The sequence below is a fragment of the Melanerpes formicivorus genome, unplaced genomic scaffold (genome assembly GCF_026170545.1).
Source record: "Melanerpes formicivorus ecotype bairdi unplaced genomic scaffold, bMelFor1.0.p_v2 SCAF_34, whole genome shotgun sequence".
NCBI lineage: Eukaryota > Metazoa > Chordata > Aves > Piciformes > Picidae > Melanerpes > Melanerpes formicivorus.
In genome coordinates this window covers 1,420,026-1,436,924 of record NW_027142386.1, presented here as the reverse complement: position 1 = coordinate 1,436,924, position 16,899 = coordinate 1,420,026, and the positions used below count along the sequence as shown (strand labels likewise).

Genomic DNA, 16,899 nt, shown 5'->3' with positions numbered 1-16,899 from the left:
GCCGGGCCGCGGCCCCGCGGCTGCGGGCTTGTTCAGACCGGAAAAGCTCTTTATGGTCATCCAGTCCAAGCCCTACCCCAGCACCGCACCCCCAAAACAGGGCTCTGGGCACCACATCTGCACAGCTCCGACACCCCTCCAGGGGTGGGGACTCCACCGCTGCCCTGGACAGCCCCCAAGGGAAAGAAGTTGTTCCTCATGTCCGACCTAAGCCTCCTCTGAGGCAACTTGAGGCCATTTCCTCTTCTTCTATCAGCTGATCCTAGGGAGCAGAGCCCAACCCCCACCGCACTGCAGCCTCCTTTCAGGGAGCTGCAGAGAGCAATGAGGTCTCCCTCAGCCTCCTCTCCCCCACTAAACCCTCCCAGCTCCCTCAGCTGCTCCTCCCCAGCCCTCTTCCCCAGCCCCTTCCCCTCCAGCCTCTCAGTGTCTTTCTTGGGGCTGGGAGACACTAAGTGGCTTTACTAACCTTGGCTGCATCAATTTCCTTGTCACTGGCATTAACTGCTCTGCTCTGTCTCATGTCCCTTTTATGTGCAGGGAGGGCAAGGGTGAGCAGGCAGGGAGAAGCTATTAGCTGCCCCAGGTCCTTATGCTGTTCATTAATTTAAATACCTGTAATTATTGTAAATCATAGAATCATTAGGTTTGGAATGGAGCTCAAGGCTCAGCCAGCTCCAACCCCCCTGCCAGGGGCAGGGACACCTCACCCCACAGCAGGTTGCTCACAGCCACATCCAGCCTGGCCTTCAAAACCTCCAGACCTGAGGCTTCCACCACCTCCCTGGGCAGCCTGTGCCAGGCTCTCACCACCCTCCTGGGGAAGAACTTCCATGCTATGATGGGTGAGTCCCACCAGTCAGTGTGTGTTGGGGGGAAGTGCCCACACCCAAAGGGAATTTGGTCCCCCAGGGCTTGGGGGTACTGGATACAGCCCCAGGACACAACCTGAGCACTGGGGTGGTAAGACACTTGGAGTCCCTATGCTCCTAACCTCCACCCAGCACCAGGCACAGTTAGTTATTGAATCACAGAATGGTAGGAGTGGGAAGGGACCTCTGGAGACTGAGTCCAACCCCTGTGCCAAGGCAGGGTCACCTAAAGACACTGAAGCAGAGAGCCCCAGAGCTGCCCTGGAGAAGCCCAGAGCTGAGTGGTGTGCCACATCCATGCCCACAATGAAGCAGCCTCAGCATCCAAGCAAACTAGACTGTATTCATATTTACACTTACCAAGAGGAAGGAAAGAAAAGGGGGAAAGGGAGGTGGTGGAGGAGCAGGTGGCTGCCAGTTTGCTGTGGGAGCTCTCCCATTGCATCCATGGAAGCTGCTCCCTGTCCCCAGGGGCTCACAACCTTGGTGTGAACACAAAGCAAGGGCTGGTTGCACTTTCTCCTGGTGGTTCATCCCCAGCCTAAACCTCAGTGGTTGACACCTGGCCTCACCACAGGCCTGGCCTCACCACCTACCACCAGTGCCATGCTGATGGCCCAGCACTAAAAAGCACTCTGGGCCTGAGGCTGATGTTCTGCAGGTGCCAAAACCCAAGGAAGAGGCCAAGATGAGCTGGCCTGGCCTCTGCTGCACTCCAGTGGGGGACTGGCATCACTTTTGGGAGGCCAGAATCCTTCAGGCAATGGCAGAGAGCAGGAGCTGCTGCCGGGCATGCACTGCTCTGGCATCACAGGGGAAAAAACAAACTTGGGAATGATCCCCCCAACAATCCCTAAACTGCCATGAAGAGGGAAGGAAAGCAGCCCCTGGCAGGAGCTGCTGTGATGTCCCTCAGCTGCTCTGCTCCTCACCGCCCCTGGACGAGCTGCCGCCGAGGGAAACGCTTCCAGAGCGTGGGATGGGCAGGAGTGGGGCAGAGGCTGCTGCACCCCTGGGGACCCCTCCAGCTTCCTCTGCTGCTCACAACCCTGCAGTCACCACCCAGCTCCTGGTGTTCCCAGGGAGGAGATCAGACCTTGATCCCAGGTGGGCACAGCCCCTGTGGAGCACAGAGGTGGCTTTTGCTGCACCCCAGGAGCTGCTGCCTGCCTTGTCCTGCATACCCTGGCCCTGTGCTGTGCACCCCAGCCCTGCATTTCCCTTTTTCACAGACCCAGATTTCTCCATGTGGTGTTTGTGGAGTGCTGCTGAGCCCAGGGTTTAGCTTTCCTTGCACCTCAGAGCCTTCCAGGTGCACTTTGGGGCACCCAAGTACTCTGTGCTTGTTCAATGCACCTCAAAAACTCTCCTTTTGCTTTCTCTTGCAACCTAGAGCCCTCCCTGAGCTTTCCAGCACCCCCAAGAACTCTACTTCAAGTCCTCCTGTGGCCTCAGATGACCCCAGCTGCCACTCCCTGCTCCACAAACCCCTCCATGGGATCCTCTGAAAGCCCCCATCTACACTTCTGGGCATGCCAGGGCCCTCCTCATGACTTTTCCCATGCCCTGCAGCCCTCTGCATGCCTTTTCCTGCACCTGATGCCTCTGTTCGGCTTTGGAAGCATCTCCCAGGGATCAGACCCTGCCTCTTGCCCCAGGGGGACATGCAGAGAGGTGGGAGAGCAGGGCAGTGGCTGGAGAAAGGGGCAGAAAGGCCCTCACCCACTATCAGTGCAGCCCATAGGGGAGGAAGTGTCCCCAGCTGTGTGCAGGAGCAGGGGAGGAGGCAGAGGTTTGGTGATCTGAGCTTTGTGCAGAACCCTGATGAGAAAGAACTGAGTAAGGCAGAAGGCAGGGGGGGAGCAGAGTGGAGAGGAGAGGTGCAGGTGGTTACAGCCTCCCTGGGGAACAGGCCAGAGGTTCTTTGGGGGTTGCTGAAGCACAGGGCAGGGGTGGTGGAAGGGAGTCCCTAGCCACCCTGGGTCCCACAGGCTGGCTCCCTCCTCATGGCAAGGGGCACGAGGCAGTGAGTGGGACCTTCCTAAAGCCCTGACCTGCAGCTGGAGTGCAGCCACCTCACCTCAAGCCACAAAAGAACTTGCCTGCACTGGTCCTCTGCTGCTCCACCACCTCGGTGCTTCAACAACAGCGGCTCAGAGGGAGGGGGAGGGGTGTTTGGGGTGTCAAAACTACAGAATCCCCTTCTGTGCATCTTGGGTTGGGGTGGGGGGAAAGGGTGGGGGAAAGGCAGCCTGGCTGCCCAGGGTTCCCCAGCTCCTGGTTCTAGATCTGCCACAAAGAGACGCAGGGGGCAGAGGGGCCGAGGTCCAGCGGCTGCCGAGGGGCTCCGGCAGGCCTGGGAGCCGCTGGCGGCAGGGAAGCGCCGCCCGGCCGAGCCCCTGCCATGCAAACCACCCTCTGCTAAACGAGTCCGAAGGGCTCAGCGCTGGATCAGCAGGGCAGGACAGTTCCTTTTCCCTTGGGAAGCTGCTCGGGAAACGGATCAGCTGAGCTGCGGGGGCTGGACGGGCGGGAGGGGGCGAGAGAGAGGTGCGAGGAGCCGCCCGGGTCCGGGCGCTCGCTCGTGTGCGCTGCCGGAGCCTCCGTCGCACCAGCAGGGGGGGCCGGGAGGAAGAGGAGGAAGGCTGGGAGGAAGGGGAGGAGCACCAGGCCGCCGGGCTGCAGTTCGAGCCGCTCAGCCCCTTCACAACTTCTGGATCTTCTCGGCCACAACGACGGGGTTCTCCTTGCGGATCTTCTCGGCAGCCTCTGCCTTGTAGTCGTAGGGGCAGGCGTGCATGTCGGAGTACCGGTGGATGGCGCAGAACAGGTTCCCGCAGCGGCAGTCGAAGCCTGAGGGGGAGGAAGAGCAGAGAGAAAGCTGCTTCAGCCTTGGGAAAGCAGCAGCAGCACCACCCCGTCCCCAGCTCCTCCCTGCCAGCCCGGGAATACCGAATTAACCAGGCTGGGAAAGACCTTCGAGATCATCGAGTCCAACCTATCACCCAGCACCACCCAACCACAGGCACCGAGTGCCTCACCCAGGCTTATTCTAAGCACTTCCAGTGATGGTGACTCCACCACCACCCCTGGCAGCCCATTCCAGTGGCCAATCTTTCTGGGAAGAATTTCTTCCTAACATCCAACCTGAACCTCCCCTGGTGCAGCTTGAGACTCCACCCCGTGCTGAGAGAGGGTCAGACCTGGGGGGTGCCACTGTCCTGGAGAGGAGAGAGGGAGGCTCAGTGCAGGGGACAACCACAGCTGGCAAAGCCACTCCTGTGAGTGCATCAGTTCCAGAGAGCCAGGGAACTACTGGAGAGGGTCCAGTGGAGGCTCCAAAGCTGCTGAGGGGCCTGGAGCAGCTCTGTGAGAGTCCTGGGGCTGAGAGCCTGGAGAAAAGCAGCCCAGAGGGGATCTAAGCAATGCTTAGCAAGAGCTAAAGGGCCTGTGAGGGGCAAGAGGCTGGGGCCAGACTCTTGTGAGTGGTGCCCAGGGACAGGGCAAGGGGCATAAAGTGGAACCCAGAAGGTTCCACCAGAGCAGGAGGAGGAAGTTGTTTGGTGTGAGGCTGCTGGAGGCCTGGAGCAGGCTGCCCAGAGAGGTTGTGGAGTCTCCTGGGGTGGAGAGCTTCCAACCCCCCCTGGGCACTGTGCTCCTGGGCAAGCTGCTTGAGCAGGGGGGGTTGGAGTGGATGATCTCCAGAGGTCCCTTCCATCCCCACCACGCTGGGATTCAGGGATTCTGTGCTCTGGGCAGCCCCAGCTGTCACAGTGGTGGGAATCACTCCCAGAGCAGCTGCTCTCCATGCTCCCTGGGGACAAGGGCCCTGCTGGGATGCAGAGTGCCAGATTAGCAACCCAGAGCAGGCTCCCCAGGCAGCCCGAGCTGCAGCCAAGCTCCGCGCGCCAGCCTGGCTGCCCGGGCAGCAGGCAGCAGCATCTGCAGTGCCCAGCACTCAGCAGCAAAGCCTACACCTCCTTGGGGTTTGAGCTATTTGAGCCTCCCAAATTCATCATTCAGCCCCTTCCCTGCCAGGCAGGGCTGGTCAGCAGTGCTGCTGCTCTCACAGCACAGTGGGGAAGTAAAGCAGGAGCAGGGAGGGGTTTGCTGCAGCACAGATCAGCCCTGGCAGTGAACCAGGCTCCTTCCCTTCACCTCTCCCCAGCTGCAGGCACCTTGCTAGGAGGTGCCAGCCTGCTCCTGTCTGAGAAAACTCATTTTATCCTGAATGCCCTGAACTAGCAGAAGCTCCCTGCAGCTTGGTTCCTGTAGGAGAGGAAACCTCTTGTAGTTTGAGGAGAAAAAACCAGAAGGAAGTAAAAAAGGAGGAGTCAAAAGAGAAACAGAGAGGAGGGGGAGGAAAGAGAGAGAAGGAGGAGAAAAGAGAGAGAGAGAGAAGGAGGAGAGAAACAGAAGAAAACAGAAGGAGAAGCAGAAAAAAAGGGCAGAAAAAGGAAAGGCTCTGTCAGTTAAAGCACCCTCCCTGCAGCCATGGCAGCACACAGCACCCTGCCCAGGCTCAGCTTTCCAAGCCCACCCAAGCTCCAGGACAGCCTCTCCTCACACCTTTGGGCACACAGGGACCCACATTGCCCAGACCCTGCCAAAGGCACTGGGGTCAGTGCCAAGGGGAGCATGGGTCCAGCCCCTGCTGCTGGACACCCCCTGCACAGCTCCAGAGTTCACTTTCCAGGAGCTACAACCACAGCCAGCCTGAGGTGGGGCAGAGCTGGACCCACAGCCTGCCTGAGCTGGGGCAGAGCTGGACCCACAGCCTGCCTGAGCTGGGGCAGAGCTGGACCCACAGCCAGCCTGAGCTGGGGCAGAGCTGGACCCACAGCCAGCAGTGCCTTTGCTTCTACCAGCAGCAGAAACAACCCAAGGGGCTCCATCCAGACTTGGAGACTCTCCAGGACATTGCCTCAGATTCACAGAGTGCATGGGGTTGGCAGGGAGCCTCCAAGGGCATCTTGGCCAACCCCCTGCAGGCAGCAGGGACAGCTCCAGCCAGAGCAGGCTGCACAGGGACACAGCCAGGCTGAGCCTGAATGTCTCCAGGGATGGAGCCTCCACCACCTCCCTGGGCAGCCTGTGCCAGTGTCTCCCCAGCCTCACTGTGCAGAACTCCCTCCTGATGTCCAACCTAACTCTGCCCTGCTCCACTTCCAAACCATTGCCCCTATCCCCACAGCCCCTTCTGAGCAGCCCCTCCCCAGCCTGCCTGCAGCTCTCCTCCAAATATTGAAATACAGCTCTAAGGTCTCCCTGGAGCCTTCTCTTCTCCAGGCTGCACAGCCCCAACTCTCCCAGCCTGTCCCCACAGCAGAGGCTCTGCAGCCCTCTGATCATCTTTGTGGCCTCCTCTGGGCCCTCTCCAGCAGCTCCAGGTCTCTCTTATGTTGGGGGTCCCACAGCTGGACCCAGTTCTGCAGGTGAGCTCTCCCCAGAGCAGAGCAGAGGGGCAGGATCCCCTCTCTCCAGCTCTGGCCACACTGCTTTGGATGCAGCCTTATGACAGTTCCATTTGCAGGCCAGAGTTTCCCTTCCTCCTCCCTTGTCTCTTGCACTGTACCCCTCTTTGGAGGGGTATCTCCAACCACTGCCCCTCTGAAGCCAGGCCAGCAGGGCCAGGAGGGTGTCCCCACAGGCAGGCCCTTACCAGTCAGCCCAATCTTCTTCCTGCAGGTGAAGCAGCGATTCTTCTTCTGTTTGGGTTTCTCTGCAGCTGCCTTGTCCTCAGCAGTGCTCTGGGACACCTCAAGCAGGGTACCTGGAAGTGAGGCAAAAGAGTTTTGCTACCTGTCCTGATAAAGCAAACACCACTTTGCTTCCAGGAGCTGCTTGGTGCCCTGCTGCCTGTGTGCCAGGTGCCTCCACGTGCACACTGCCACCCTGGTGTCAGAGCAGAGCTGATTCTGGTCAGGGTTTGACTTCCCAGCTCAGTGAGGCTCTTGCTGAAGTTCAGGCCAGGTTTGCACAGCCAAGGGCTGCTTCTGGCACTGAGGACACTGATGGGGAGGGATGGTTCCTGCCAAGGGGCAGGCTGCAGAAAGGCTCTGGCTTGGATTTGCTCCTGGGCTGACCAAGGGGAGCTGTGCTCCACCTTTGGGGGGCAGAAAGGCAGAGGTGGCCGCTGTGGGGAGGAGCAGACAGGACAGGGGACCCTCAACTGACCAACAAGGGACTGCAGCCCATGGATGGCATCTTCAGGAGCAAGCTGAGGGATCCCCAGGGTCAAGCCTCTTCTTCAGAGGTTGGCATCCAAGCAGGGCTCTGTCCCTCCTGCCTGTGATCCTGATCCCTGTGTTCCTCAAGCCAGTTCCAGAATCCAGCTCTGAATTCAGTTCCTGTCTGCTGCTGAGCCCAGTCTGGGAGTGCCTGCCCCCACTATCAGTGGTGACAGAGCCACCACTGCCACCAGGGGCTGGGCTCCATATTGATTTTGTCTATCTTCCTGTTTATTTCATGTCACTGCTCTTATTCCCATCCCAGCTGCCTTGGTTTCTGTCCCACCCCATCAGTCTCTGCCCTTTGGGGAGCAGAGGGGCTCACAGAGAGCCTCTGGCACTCATTTAGTGGCCAGCCCAGGCCTGACCCTTGACAACCAACATACCCCAAACTGTGAGATTTCCTGAGAGTCACAGAGGGGGTTGGGCTGGAAGAGACCCCAAAGCTCAGCCAGCCCCAGCCCCCTGCCATGGGCAGGGACACCTCCCACCAGCCCAGCTTGCTCAGGGCCTCACCCAGCCTGGCCTGGAACACCTCCAGGGAGGGGACATTCACAGCCTCCCTGGGCAACCTGTGCCAGGCTCTCCCCACCTTCACTGTCAAGAATTTCTTCCTAATCTCCATCTTCCTAACCTCAAGCTCCCTTTTTCCAGCTCTAAGCCACTGCCCCTCATGCTGCAACCACAAGCCCTCATAAAAATTCCCTCCCTGGCTTTCTTGTAGCTCCCCCCTCCCCCTGAAAGTACCACAAGATCTACACCTCAGCCAGCCTCAGGTTTTCTCCCTGTTTCAAGCTCCTGAAGCCCAAGACTCAGAAACTCCAAGGAGTTATTAAGGGACTAGGGCCTAGGGTCTAGCTATGGGACACAGAAGGTGACACAAGGGCCACTGAGGTCCCCCTGAGGAAAAGCAACACCAAACAGAGCTACTTGGTGCTTGCCACCACTTAACCAGGGGCTGGAGAGTCCCTGCACAGAGCTGAGCTCCACAGCTAAGCCCTGAGTTAATCTTAGCAGGGGAGAAAAAAAACCCCAAGCCATCAAATAAAGAAGTTAACCCCTTGTAAGCCTTACTAATTGTTTTTACTGCCTCTTATGTAAGTGTTCCTCATATGTAGGTCTCAGAATGCTTTACACAGATACTCATCACTGCCTCTAATCTACCCAAAGGAAAACTGAGCCCTGAGAGGCAGATTGGTAAAGGTCAGAGACGCTTAGCAGGATTTCCTACAGCTACCTAAGCAGGTTACAGGAGCCAACAGGAGGGAGGAGCTCCAGCTGCTGGCAGACACTCACCTGCAGAGCTGGAAACCAGGCTGAGGAGATAGGCAGAGAGAGCTTTGTGCTCCTGACCCTGAACAGCTTCCTAAGAGCACCCCCCCCACCAGGGGCAGGCTCCCCCACAGGCTCCCCCAAGCCTCTCTTCTAGCAAACTGTTTCTCACCAGCCTCTTGTGAATTCTCTCCTGGGCTTGCAGGCCAGGGACTAACTCATTGAATCACAGAGTGGTTTGGCTTGGAAGGGAGCTTGGTGATCTTCAAACCCACCTGAATGGGTTGAAGTTGGAAAGGACCTGAAAGCTCAGCCAGGTCCAACCCCCTGCCATGGGCAGGGACACCTCCCACCAGCACAGGCTGCTTAGGGCCTCATCCAGCCTGGCCTTCAACACCTCCAGGGAGGAGGCAGCCACAGCCTCTCTGGGCAGCCTGTGCCAGGCTCTCCTCACCCTCACTCTCAAGAATGTCTTCCTATCTCCAGTCTATCTCAATCCAAGGTGCCCAGCTGTGTGGAGAGGAGAGCCTGGGGTTTTAGCAACCAGCAGCTCTCAGGGGTCAGCTGAGGTCAAGGAGGGTGGCTCCAGGGCAGTGTCACTCAGCTACAGTTCCACTACACCACCTTGTAACTCAGTAACTGGAGGAGCTATCCTGCTGGGCAACAATGCCCTCATCACTTTCAGTGCCCTTTTTGGGCCCCTCACTCCAAAGACATTGAGGGCCTGCAACAGGTCCAGAGCAAGGAGACAAAAGCTGGGGAAGAGTCTGGAGAACAGGGCTGGGGAGAAGCAGCTGAGGGGCCTGGGAGTATTTAGTGTGGAGAAGAGGAGGCTGAGGGAGACCTCATTGCTCTCTGCAGCTCCCTGAGAGGAGGCTGGAGCCAGGTGGGGCTTGGGCTCTGCTCCCATAGAACAAATGACAGGACAAGAGAAAATGGCCTCGAGTTGCCCCAGGGGAGGTTTAGGTGGACAGGAGGAAAAACTTCTTCCCCCTGGGGGTTCTCAAGGCCTGGCCCAGGCTGCCCAGGGCAGTGGTGGAGTCCCCATCCCTGGAGGGGTTTCAAAGCCATGGAGCTGTGGTGCTGAGGGCCATGGGGTGGTGGTGCCCTGGCAGTGCTGGTGCCCTGGCAGTGCTGGTTAAGGGTTGGACTGGATGATCTGAAAGGTCTCTTCTGACCAAAAGGATTTCTTGGTTCTGTGACTGAAGGCACCACTCTGCACACAAAGTGGCAGCAGAGGGGCAGATGTGTCTCCTGCCACACTGGGTGACAACACCCAGGCCAGCAGCCACCCTTGGGCACCACCACAAACATGCCTCCTCTCTCCCAAGACCACACTGGCTCTGTCTCCCTTCCTCCCTGGAGAGACAGCAGGGAAGTGCAGGCAGCAGCAGCAGGCAGCAGCAGGCTGTGGGACGCTCTGGGCTCTCTGCCACTGCCTGGGAGAGACGTCAGAGGAGATTATGCTGCTGCCAGGCAGGCAGGGCTGGCAGCTCCTCAGCCCACAAAGCCAGCTCTGTGGGCCTGCCCTCAGGCACAGCCTTTTCTCTCCTCCCTGTTTCAGGAGCAGATCAACTGTTTCTCCTCAGCTCTGCTTTTTGCTGGGTTCTCCTCCCCCTCTACTCTGCCCTGGTGAGACCACACCTGGAATACTGCATCCAGGGCTGGGCTCCCCAGTTCAAGAGGGACAGGGATCTGCTGGAGAGAGTCCAACAGAGGCTACCAAGATGACTGAGGGACTGGAGCACTGCCTGATGAGGAGAGGCTGAGAGTCCTGGGGCTGTTTAGTCTGGAGAGGAGAAGACTGAGGAGGGATTTAATAAATGTTTATAAATCTCTGAGGGCTGGGGGGCAGGAGGGAGGGGACAGGGACAGGCTCTGCTCAGCTGCACCCTGGGATAGGCCAAGGGGCAATGGATATAAACTCCAGCACAGGAGGTTCCACCTCAACATGAGGAGGAACTTCTTCACTGTGAGGGTCAGAGAGCCCTGGAACAGGCTGCCCAGAGAGGTTGTGTGTGGGACTCTGTGGAGTCATGCCCTGTGTGTTCCTGTGTGACCTGTGCTGGGTTCTTTGGTCCTGCTCTGGCAGGGGGTTGGACTCAATGATCTTTGGAAGTCCCTTCCAACCCCTAACACCCTGGGATCCTGTACCCCTCCTGGCCCCTGGAGTCAGTGACCAGTGCTGTGCTCAGACTGAGATCAGCATCACTCAGTCTACCTGATGAGGAAGATGCTGATGAGACTTCTTCTGCCTTGCCAAGTTCTTCTGCCTCACTGCTGGTTTCTTCTCTGGATATGCTCATGGCTGTCATCTGATGGGTCACAGGAGTCTGGGCACTGGGAGCACAAACAAACAAATAAAGCAGGGAGCAAACACAAAGGTTTGCTGCTGACAAACAGCTGCATGGGAGAGACCTTCAGCACAGAAAGTTAATTGCTCGATCCTCAGAGGTAGCTCAGGAGTACAGTAGGCCAAATCCCCTTGAGAATTGGGATCAAAGTTCTTTGTAGACAGGAATAGAATCAATATCTGATGATCTCAGCTTCCTTTTCCACCCAGTTCTATCTCAAAGCCAACACAACAGCCCAGACAAACAAGCCCAGGGCCAGGGAACAGTTATGAGTCAGGACTGTAAGGGATGGCAGAGCTCAACGCAGGACAACCTTCCTTCCTGTCTCATGTGACCAAGGCCCCTAATGCTGCTGTCACTGCTTCCAGACTGAAGGTGCATTCACTTCAGACCAAGTGGAAACCCAAGTCCAACACAGCTGGTGAGAGCCAAGGGGCACTGGCTGCAGGAGAACCAAGATGCCTCTTAGCTTGCTACAGGTTTCAACTACACATCCCCAGGGACATCTCAATCTCCCAGATACAGCAGGGTGACAAAGAGCAGCTCTGCAGGTCCCCTTAGCCTGATGGAAGACAAGAACTAAGCCCTTGTGCCCCAGAGCTGGCTGCAGATGCAGAGCCCACCCCAGGCTGTGCCCCTACCTGGCTTTTGCATCCTCAGGCGTGGAGTCTCCCTCCGCGCGCTGCCCTGCGATCGACTCTGAAGCCATGGGGCTGCTGCTGGGACCAGTGGGGGCTGCAAGGCAAGGCCACAGGCTTGGTGAGCTCCTTCAAATGCCAGCAGCCCCCTCAGCTGCCTGGCACTCAAAGATTAAGCAGGATGAGCACTTCCAACAGGCTTTAAAGTCCTGATTGCCAGCAGGAGCTGAGAGGGCCCCAGCCTGGTGGGATCACTCTCACAGCTCCTGCTCTGACACTCCCTTCTCTGAATCTGTCCACAGAGGGTAAGACAGCAGGGCTGGATGGACCTCACCAGGACCCAACATCAGGAGTCAGTCCTTCTATCTGCATCACACAGCCCTCTGAAATGAGCTGCTGGTCTTCAGGAGAGCTGTAGGCCTTGTTTATGGAGATCTGCTCAGCTCCTCAGGGTCTGGGAGCTCCCTTTGGGCAGGTAAGGATTCATCTGCAGCAGCTCCATGCTGAACATCTGGGGATTTAATATCTGGAACCCATGGCTCCTCCAGCCTCTGCAGGACTTGGGGTGCTGGGGGGTGATGAGCTGGACATAAGCTGTCATCAAGTGCTGCCAGCCCAGCCCCAGCCCTGTCCTGGGCTGATTCCCAGCAGCGTGGGCAGCAGGGGCAGGGAGGGGATTCTGCCCCTCTGCTGTGCTCTGCTGAGACCTCCCCTGCAGTGCTGGAGCAGCTTTGGTGTCCTCAGCACAGCACAGGCAGGGACCTGTTGGAGCAAGGCCAGAGGAGGCCACAGCAGTGCTGGCAGGGCTGGAAGCCCTCTGCTGGGAGGCCAGGCTGAGAGAGTTGGGCTTGGGCAGCCTGGAGAGGAGAAGGCTCCAGGGAGGCCTTCTGGTGGCCTTGCAGTGCTTCAAGGGCTGAGCAGAAAGCTGGGGACAGACTTTTTCTCAAGGCCTATTGGGACAGGACAAAGGGGGATGGTTTGGGACTGAAAGAGGGAAATTCACACTGGGGAGAAGGGAGAAATCTTTATGCTGAGGGTGGTGAGAGCCTGTCCCAGGCTGTCAGAGAGGTTGGAGCTGCCCTATGCCTGGCACCATTGCAGGTCAGGTTGTTTGGGGCTGTGAGCAACCTGCTCTGGTTGGGGATGTCCCTGCTGGCTGCAGGGGCTTCAAGGGCTGAGCAGAAAGCTGGGGACAGGCTTTGGAGCAGGGCCTGTTGGGACAGGCCAAGGGGGGATGGCTTGGAACTGCAAGAGGGAGACTGAGAGTGGAGAGAAGGGAGAAATGTTTGACCCTGTGATTGTAAGCCAGCTGCTCAGCAGGGTTTGCATCCAGGCTCCTGTTGAGCGCCTACCTGAGGGGCTGATGCGGTCGCTGCTCTGCTGGCGCTGCAGGAACTCCTTGTAGCAGACGGAGCACATGCCGTTGGTGCGGGGGCTGCCGTAGAAGCCACAGCCCGTGGTGCACAGCAGAGGCACCTGGGTCTGGTTGGTCTCCTGAGCCATCTTCCCTCCTCCAGGGCACGGAGCTAGCAACAGGAATAAAAGGAGACAGCTGTCAGGGCCGGGGAGCTCGCTCAGGGTACACGGCAGCTGAGGAGGAAGGAGCACAAAGGACCCCGAGGGAGGCCGGTTCCTGCCCGTGCACAGCGCAGCCCTCGGGCATGGGACAGGATCCAGCTGCTGGAGAGGCTCCAGAGGAGGCCATGAAGTGATCAGAGGGCTGGAAACCTCCCCTGTGGGGACAGGCTGGGAGAGTTGGGGCTGTTCAGCCTGGAAAAGAGAAGGCTCCAGGGAGACCTCAGAGCAGCCTTCCAGTACCTGAAGGGCTCCAGGAGAGCTGGGGAGGGACTGGTGACAAGGGCTGGGAGTGCCAGGATGAGGAACAATGGATTTGAGCTGGGAGAGATTGAGAGTGGGGATGACAAAGAAATTGCTGGCAGCAAGGGTGGGGAGAGACTGGCACAGGTTGCCTAGGGAGGCTGTGGCTGCCTCCTGCCTGGAGGTGTTCAAGGCCAGGCTGGATGAGGCCTTGAGCCTCCCTGGGCTGGTGGGAGGTGTCCCTGCCCATGGCTGGGGGCTGGAACTGGATGATATTCAAGGTGCCTTCCACCCCAAACCCTTCTGTGACTCTACGAACATCCAGGGCTGGAAAGCAGCCACAGGATCCACTTCCTGGGGCCTCCAGGCACCCAGAGCTCAGCTGCCAGAGCTCAGCTGCCCACAGCCAGGCTGAAAACCAACAGGAACCAGCCCCTGGAGCTCCCTCCTCGCACCATGAGGCTCCTTAAAACTCCCAGGGACAAACCAGCACACAAGACCCAAACAATTGGCTCTCGGAGGGTAACAAGAAGTGCCATTGTGGAGCCACTAATGACTCCTGCAAACAGCAGAACAAAGAATGCCTCTCAAGCAGCAGTGGCCAGCCTTATCAGTTCCATTTTGCACGGGTTTGTTCTCATTTCCAGGCTGCTTGACTTTTTTTGGTGCTCAGGAAGATGATGTAAGTGGTGCATAAAGAACTCACTGACTCAGTTCTGACACACACTCCTGTATTCCCAGACACACACACTGCTCAGCACAGTTAAGCTGAAAAAGAAGGGTAAGGTTTCTTTCCAGCAGCAAAGGATGTGGCCCTGGAACACCCCTCCCGAGGTGGGGGGGAGGAAAAAGCAGCCACCGTGGAACCTGCTTTTTAAAGTGGATCTCAACAGCACACTCAGGTTTACCTCCAAAGCCAGGGGCTGGCCCCTTCCACCCACACGTGGTGCCACACTGCACCGCACCCCTTCCAACCAGAACCCTAAGCACTGACTCCCAGCAACAACAAACACCAGGTGTGTGCCGACGACGCGGCCCTGGCCAGTCCAGCTTGGGCGGAGGACGAGGGGAGAGGATGTTTGTGGCACCCTGGTGGTGCCGGTGGCTCCAGCTCGGGGGCAAAGACACAGCCTTGCTACTGGCGGTCCCCAGCAGCGATCCCCTTTGTGAGATGCACAAAGTGTCCATCCCCACACAACTAACCCCGCTGCTTCCTTTCATGGCTTCATGGCAGGCTGGCTGGAACTGGAGGATCTCATTCAAGGTCCCTTCCAACCCAAACCACTCCGTGATTCCATGACAATCTGCTCCACTAAGGGAATAAAGAACAGGAACACGAAATAATTACCCTCCCAGGAGTGCTCCCGTGGGATGGAAGTGGATCAGCTCTGGTTTACTTCTCCTTGTCCTCAGCTGGGTGATTCGAATCTCCCCTCCACACTCGTGGCTCCCCTTGCAGAGCTCAGACCAGCACTCCCATTACCAGACCAGGAATCCTTCCCCAGCACAAGCCGACCTCTCCTTCGGCACCCGCAGCCAAGGGAGCCTCCTCCGCACCAGACCCGGCAGGCTGGATCCCCGCAGAGGCAACAGTCTGGCAACCGCACACCGAGGAATTTTCAGGAATCGCTTCGGATTTTGAGCGTCCCTGGAGAGAGATGGTGATGGTGATGATGATGGTGATGATGATGACTGCTGTGACCTCGGACGAGTTCAGCTCGCCCTTTGCCAGCAGCCCGACGACGACCTGCCGCGGGAGCCCAGCAGCTCATGGCTTCCAAAGGCAGCTGAAAGGAAGAACCGCGAGGGGCACCGCACCGCTCCCGCTGCCCCTGCACCCCACGCCCCGGCCGGCCGGGACGAGCCGAGCGCGCAGGGGAAGCCCCAGACCACCCGCCCGCCCCCTGCCCCTCCGCCCCGGCCGCCGCCCGGGCCGAGGCCGGCGTCGCCCCGGCGTTTTCCCGTACCCCCGCCCCCCCACCTCCGCCGCAGCCGGGCCCCGAGCCCCGCTCCCCGGCCGCGGCAGAAATCGAGGCCGAGGCTTTGCGGCCTGCGCGGCGGCGCCCCGGGGCCGGAACGGAACGGAACGGAGCAGGCCGCCGGGCCGCGCCGGGCCCCACTCACCGGCGGCAGAGGCGGGCGGCCGCCGGGCCGGGCCGGGCAGGGCCGGGCCAGGGCGGCCGCCGGGAAGCTCAGGCAGGCAGCGGGCGAAGCAGGCTGCCGGGAAACATGGCGGGCGCGGCCGGCGGGACCGCGGCCCCCGAGCGCCCTCCCCCGGGGAGGGCCCGGCCCGGCCCGGGCGGCACTGCGGCGGCGGCGGGACGGCGCGGGACGGGGCGGCGGCGGGACGGGACGGGACGGGGCTGGGACGGGACGGCGCGGGACGGGGCGGCGGGACGGCACGGGACGGGGCTGGGACGGGACGGGACGGGGCAGCGCTCCACGGCGGCGTCTGGGCCGTGGCTGTGCCCCAGCTGGAGGGCAAGGGGCTGGGACCCCCTCCCAGCTATGGGGCTGGGGTATAGGGCAAGGGGCTGGAACCCCCTCCCAGCTATGGGGCTGGGGTATAGGGCAAGGGGCTGGAACCCCCTCCCAGCTATGGGGCTGGGGTATAGGGCAAGGGGCTGGGGTATAGGGCAAGGGGCTGGAACCCCCTCCCAGCTATGGGGCTGGGGTATAGGGCAAGGGGCTGGGGTATAGGGCAAGGGGCTGGGACACCCTCCCAGCTATGGGGCTGGGGTATAGGGCAAGGGGCTGGGGTATAGGGCAAGGGGCTGGAACCCCCTTCCAGCTCTAGGGGCTGGGGTATAGGGCAAGGGGCTGTGACCCCCTTCCAGCTCTAGGGGCTGGGGTAGATGTTTACCTCATCTGTAGCTGAGGGGTTGAGACCCCTCTGTGGGTGTAAGGGCTGGGACACAGCCAGACTCCCCTGTAGAGAGAGAATCCAGGACACCCTGCTAGAGGGGCTGGGAAACAGTCAGCCCCAGCTGTAGGAAGAGGGCTGAGCCATTGCTCAGATGTTGCCATGACCCAGCTCCTCACTGGACTGATTCACCTCTTAAGTCTGTGTACCTAGGTCTGGGCTTTGTGCCTAGGGTCATAGAATAGAGTCACAGACCGGTGTTTTTGTGAAGGGACCTTTAAATCTCACCCAGTTCAACCCCCTGCAGCCAGCAGGGACATCCCCAACCAGAGCAGGTTGCTCACAGCCCCAGCCTGACCTGCAGTGGTACCAGGGATGGGGCAGCTCCAACCTCTCTGGGCAGCCTGGGACAGGCTCTCACCACCCTCAGGGTCAAAAATGTCTTCCTTCTCTCTGGTCCAATTTTACTTGGTCCAGGGCTGGGGTCTGTGCCCGGGGTCTGCTCTCAGAGGGTGCCCAGGGCAGATCACCAAAGGACAAAATGCCCCTTGTCCAGCCATTCTGGGGCTTTGGGAACACCCACAAACAAAACCGTTGGGAACCCACCACCGAGCTCTGCTCGGGTGTATTCCTGGTCTTGGGGTCTAGAGCAAACTTTGTGTGTTAGCCCTGAGCAACCTCTGGATGCAGGGTTTCTTCTTGTCTTTGTTTGTAACATGGACAAGGCTCTGCTCTTGGGGCAGCTCTCACGGGCATCTCGAGCACCCAGTGGTGCAGTTTGGTTTCATCTGCAGTGCCTGGTATGGGAAAAGACCTCAGCTGAGGTCGGGCAGGTGATGGCCGAGCCCCCCT

General features: G+C 59.3%; 1 protein-coding gene across 1 annotated transcript; it reads right to left on the bottom strand.

The window, feature by feature from the left end:
- Positions 1 to 1,195: 1,195 nt before the first annotated feature.
- LOC137450133 (AN1-type zinc finger protein 5-like) lies at positions 1,196 to 15,441 on the bottom strand. The gene is made up of 7 exons (XM_068156362.1): positions 15,309 to 15,441; positions 14,533 to 14,832; positions 12,719 to 12,892; positions 11,370 to 11,463; positions 10,596 to 10,714; positions 6,535 to 6,645; positions 1,196 to 3,725 (listed from the first exon to the last, which is right to left on the bottom strand). Exons 3-7 carry the CDS (start codon positions 12,867 to 12,869, stop codon positions 3,577 to 3,579), a joined length of 624 nt encoding a protein of 207 aa, XP_068012463.1. The 5' UTR covers positions 12,870 to 12,892; positions 14,533 to 14,832; positions 15,309 to 15,441; the 3' UTR covers positions 1,196 to 3,576.
- Between the last annotated feature and the right edge of the window lie 1,458 nt (positions 15,442 to 16,899).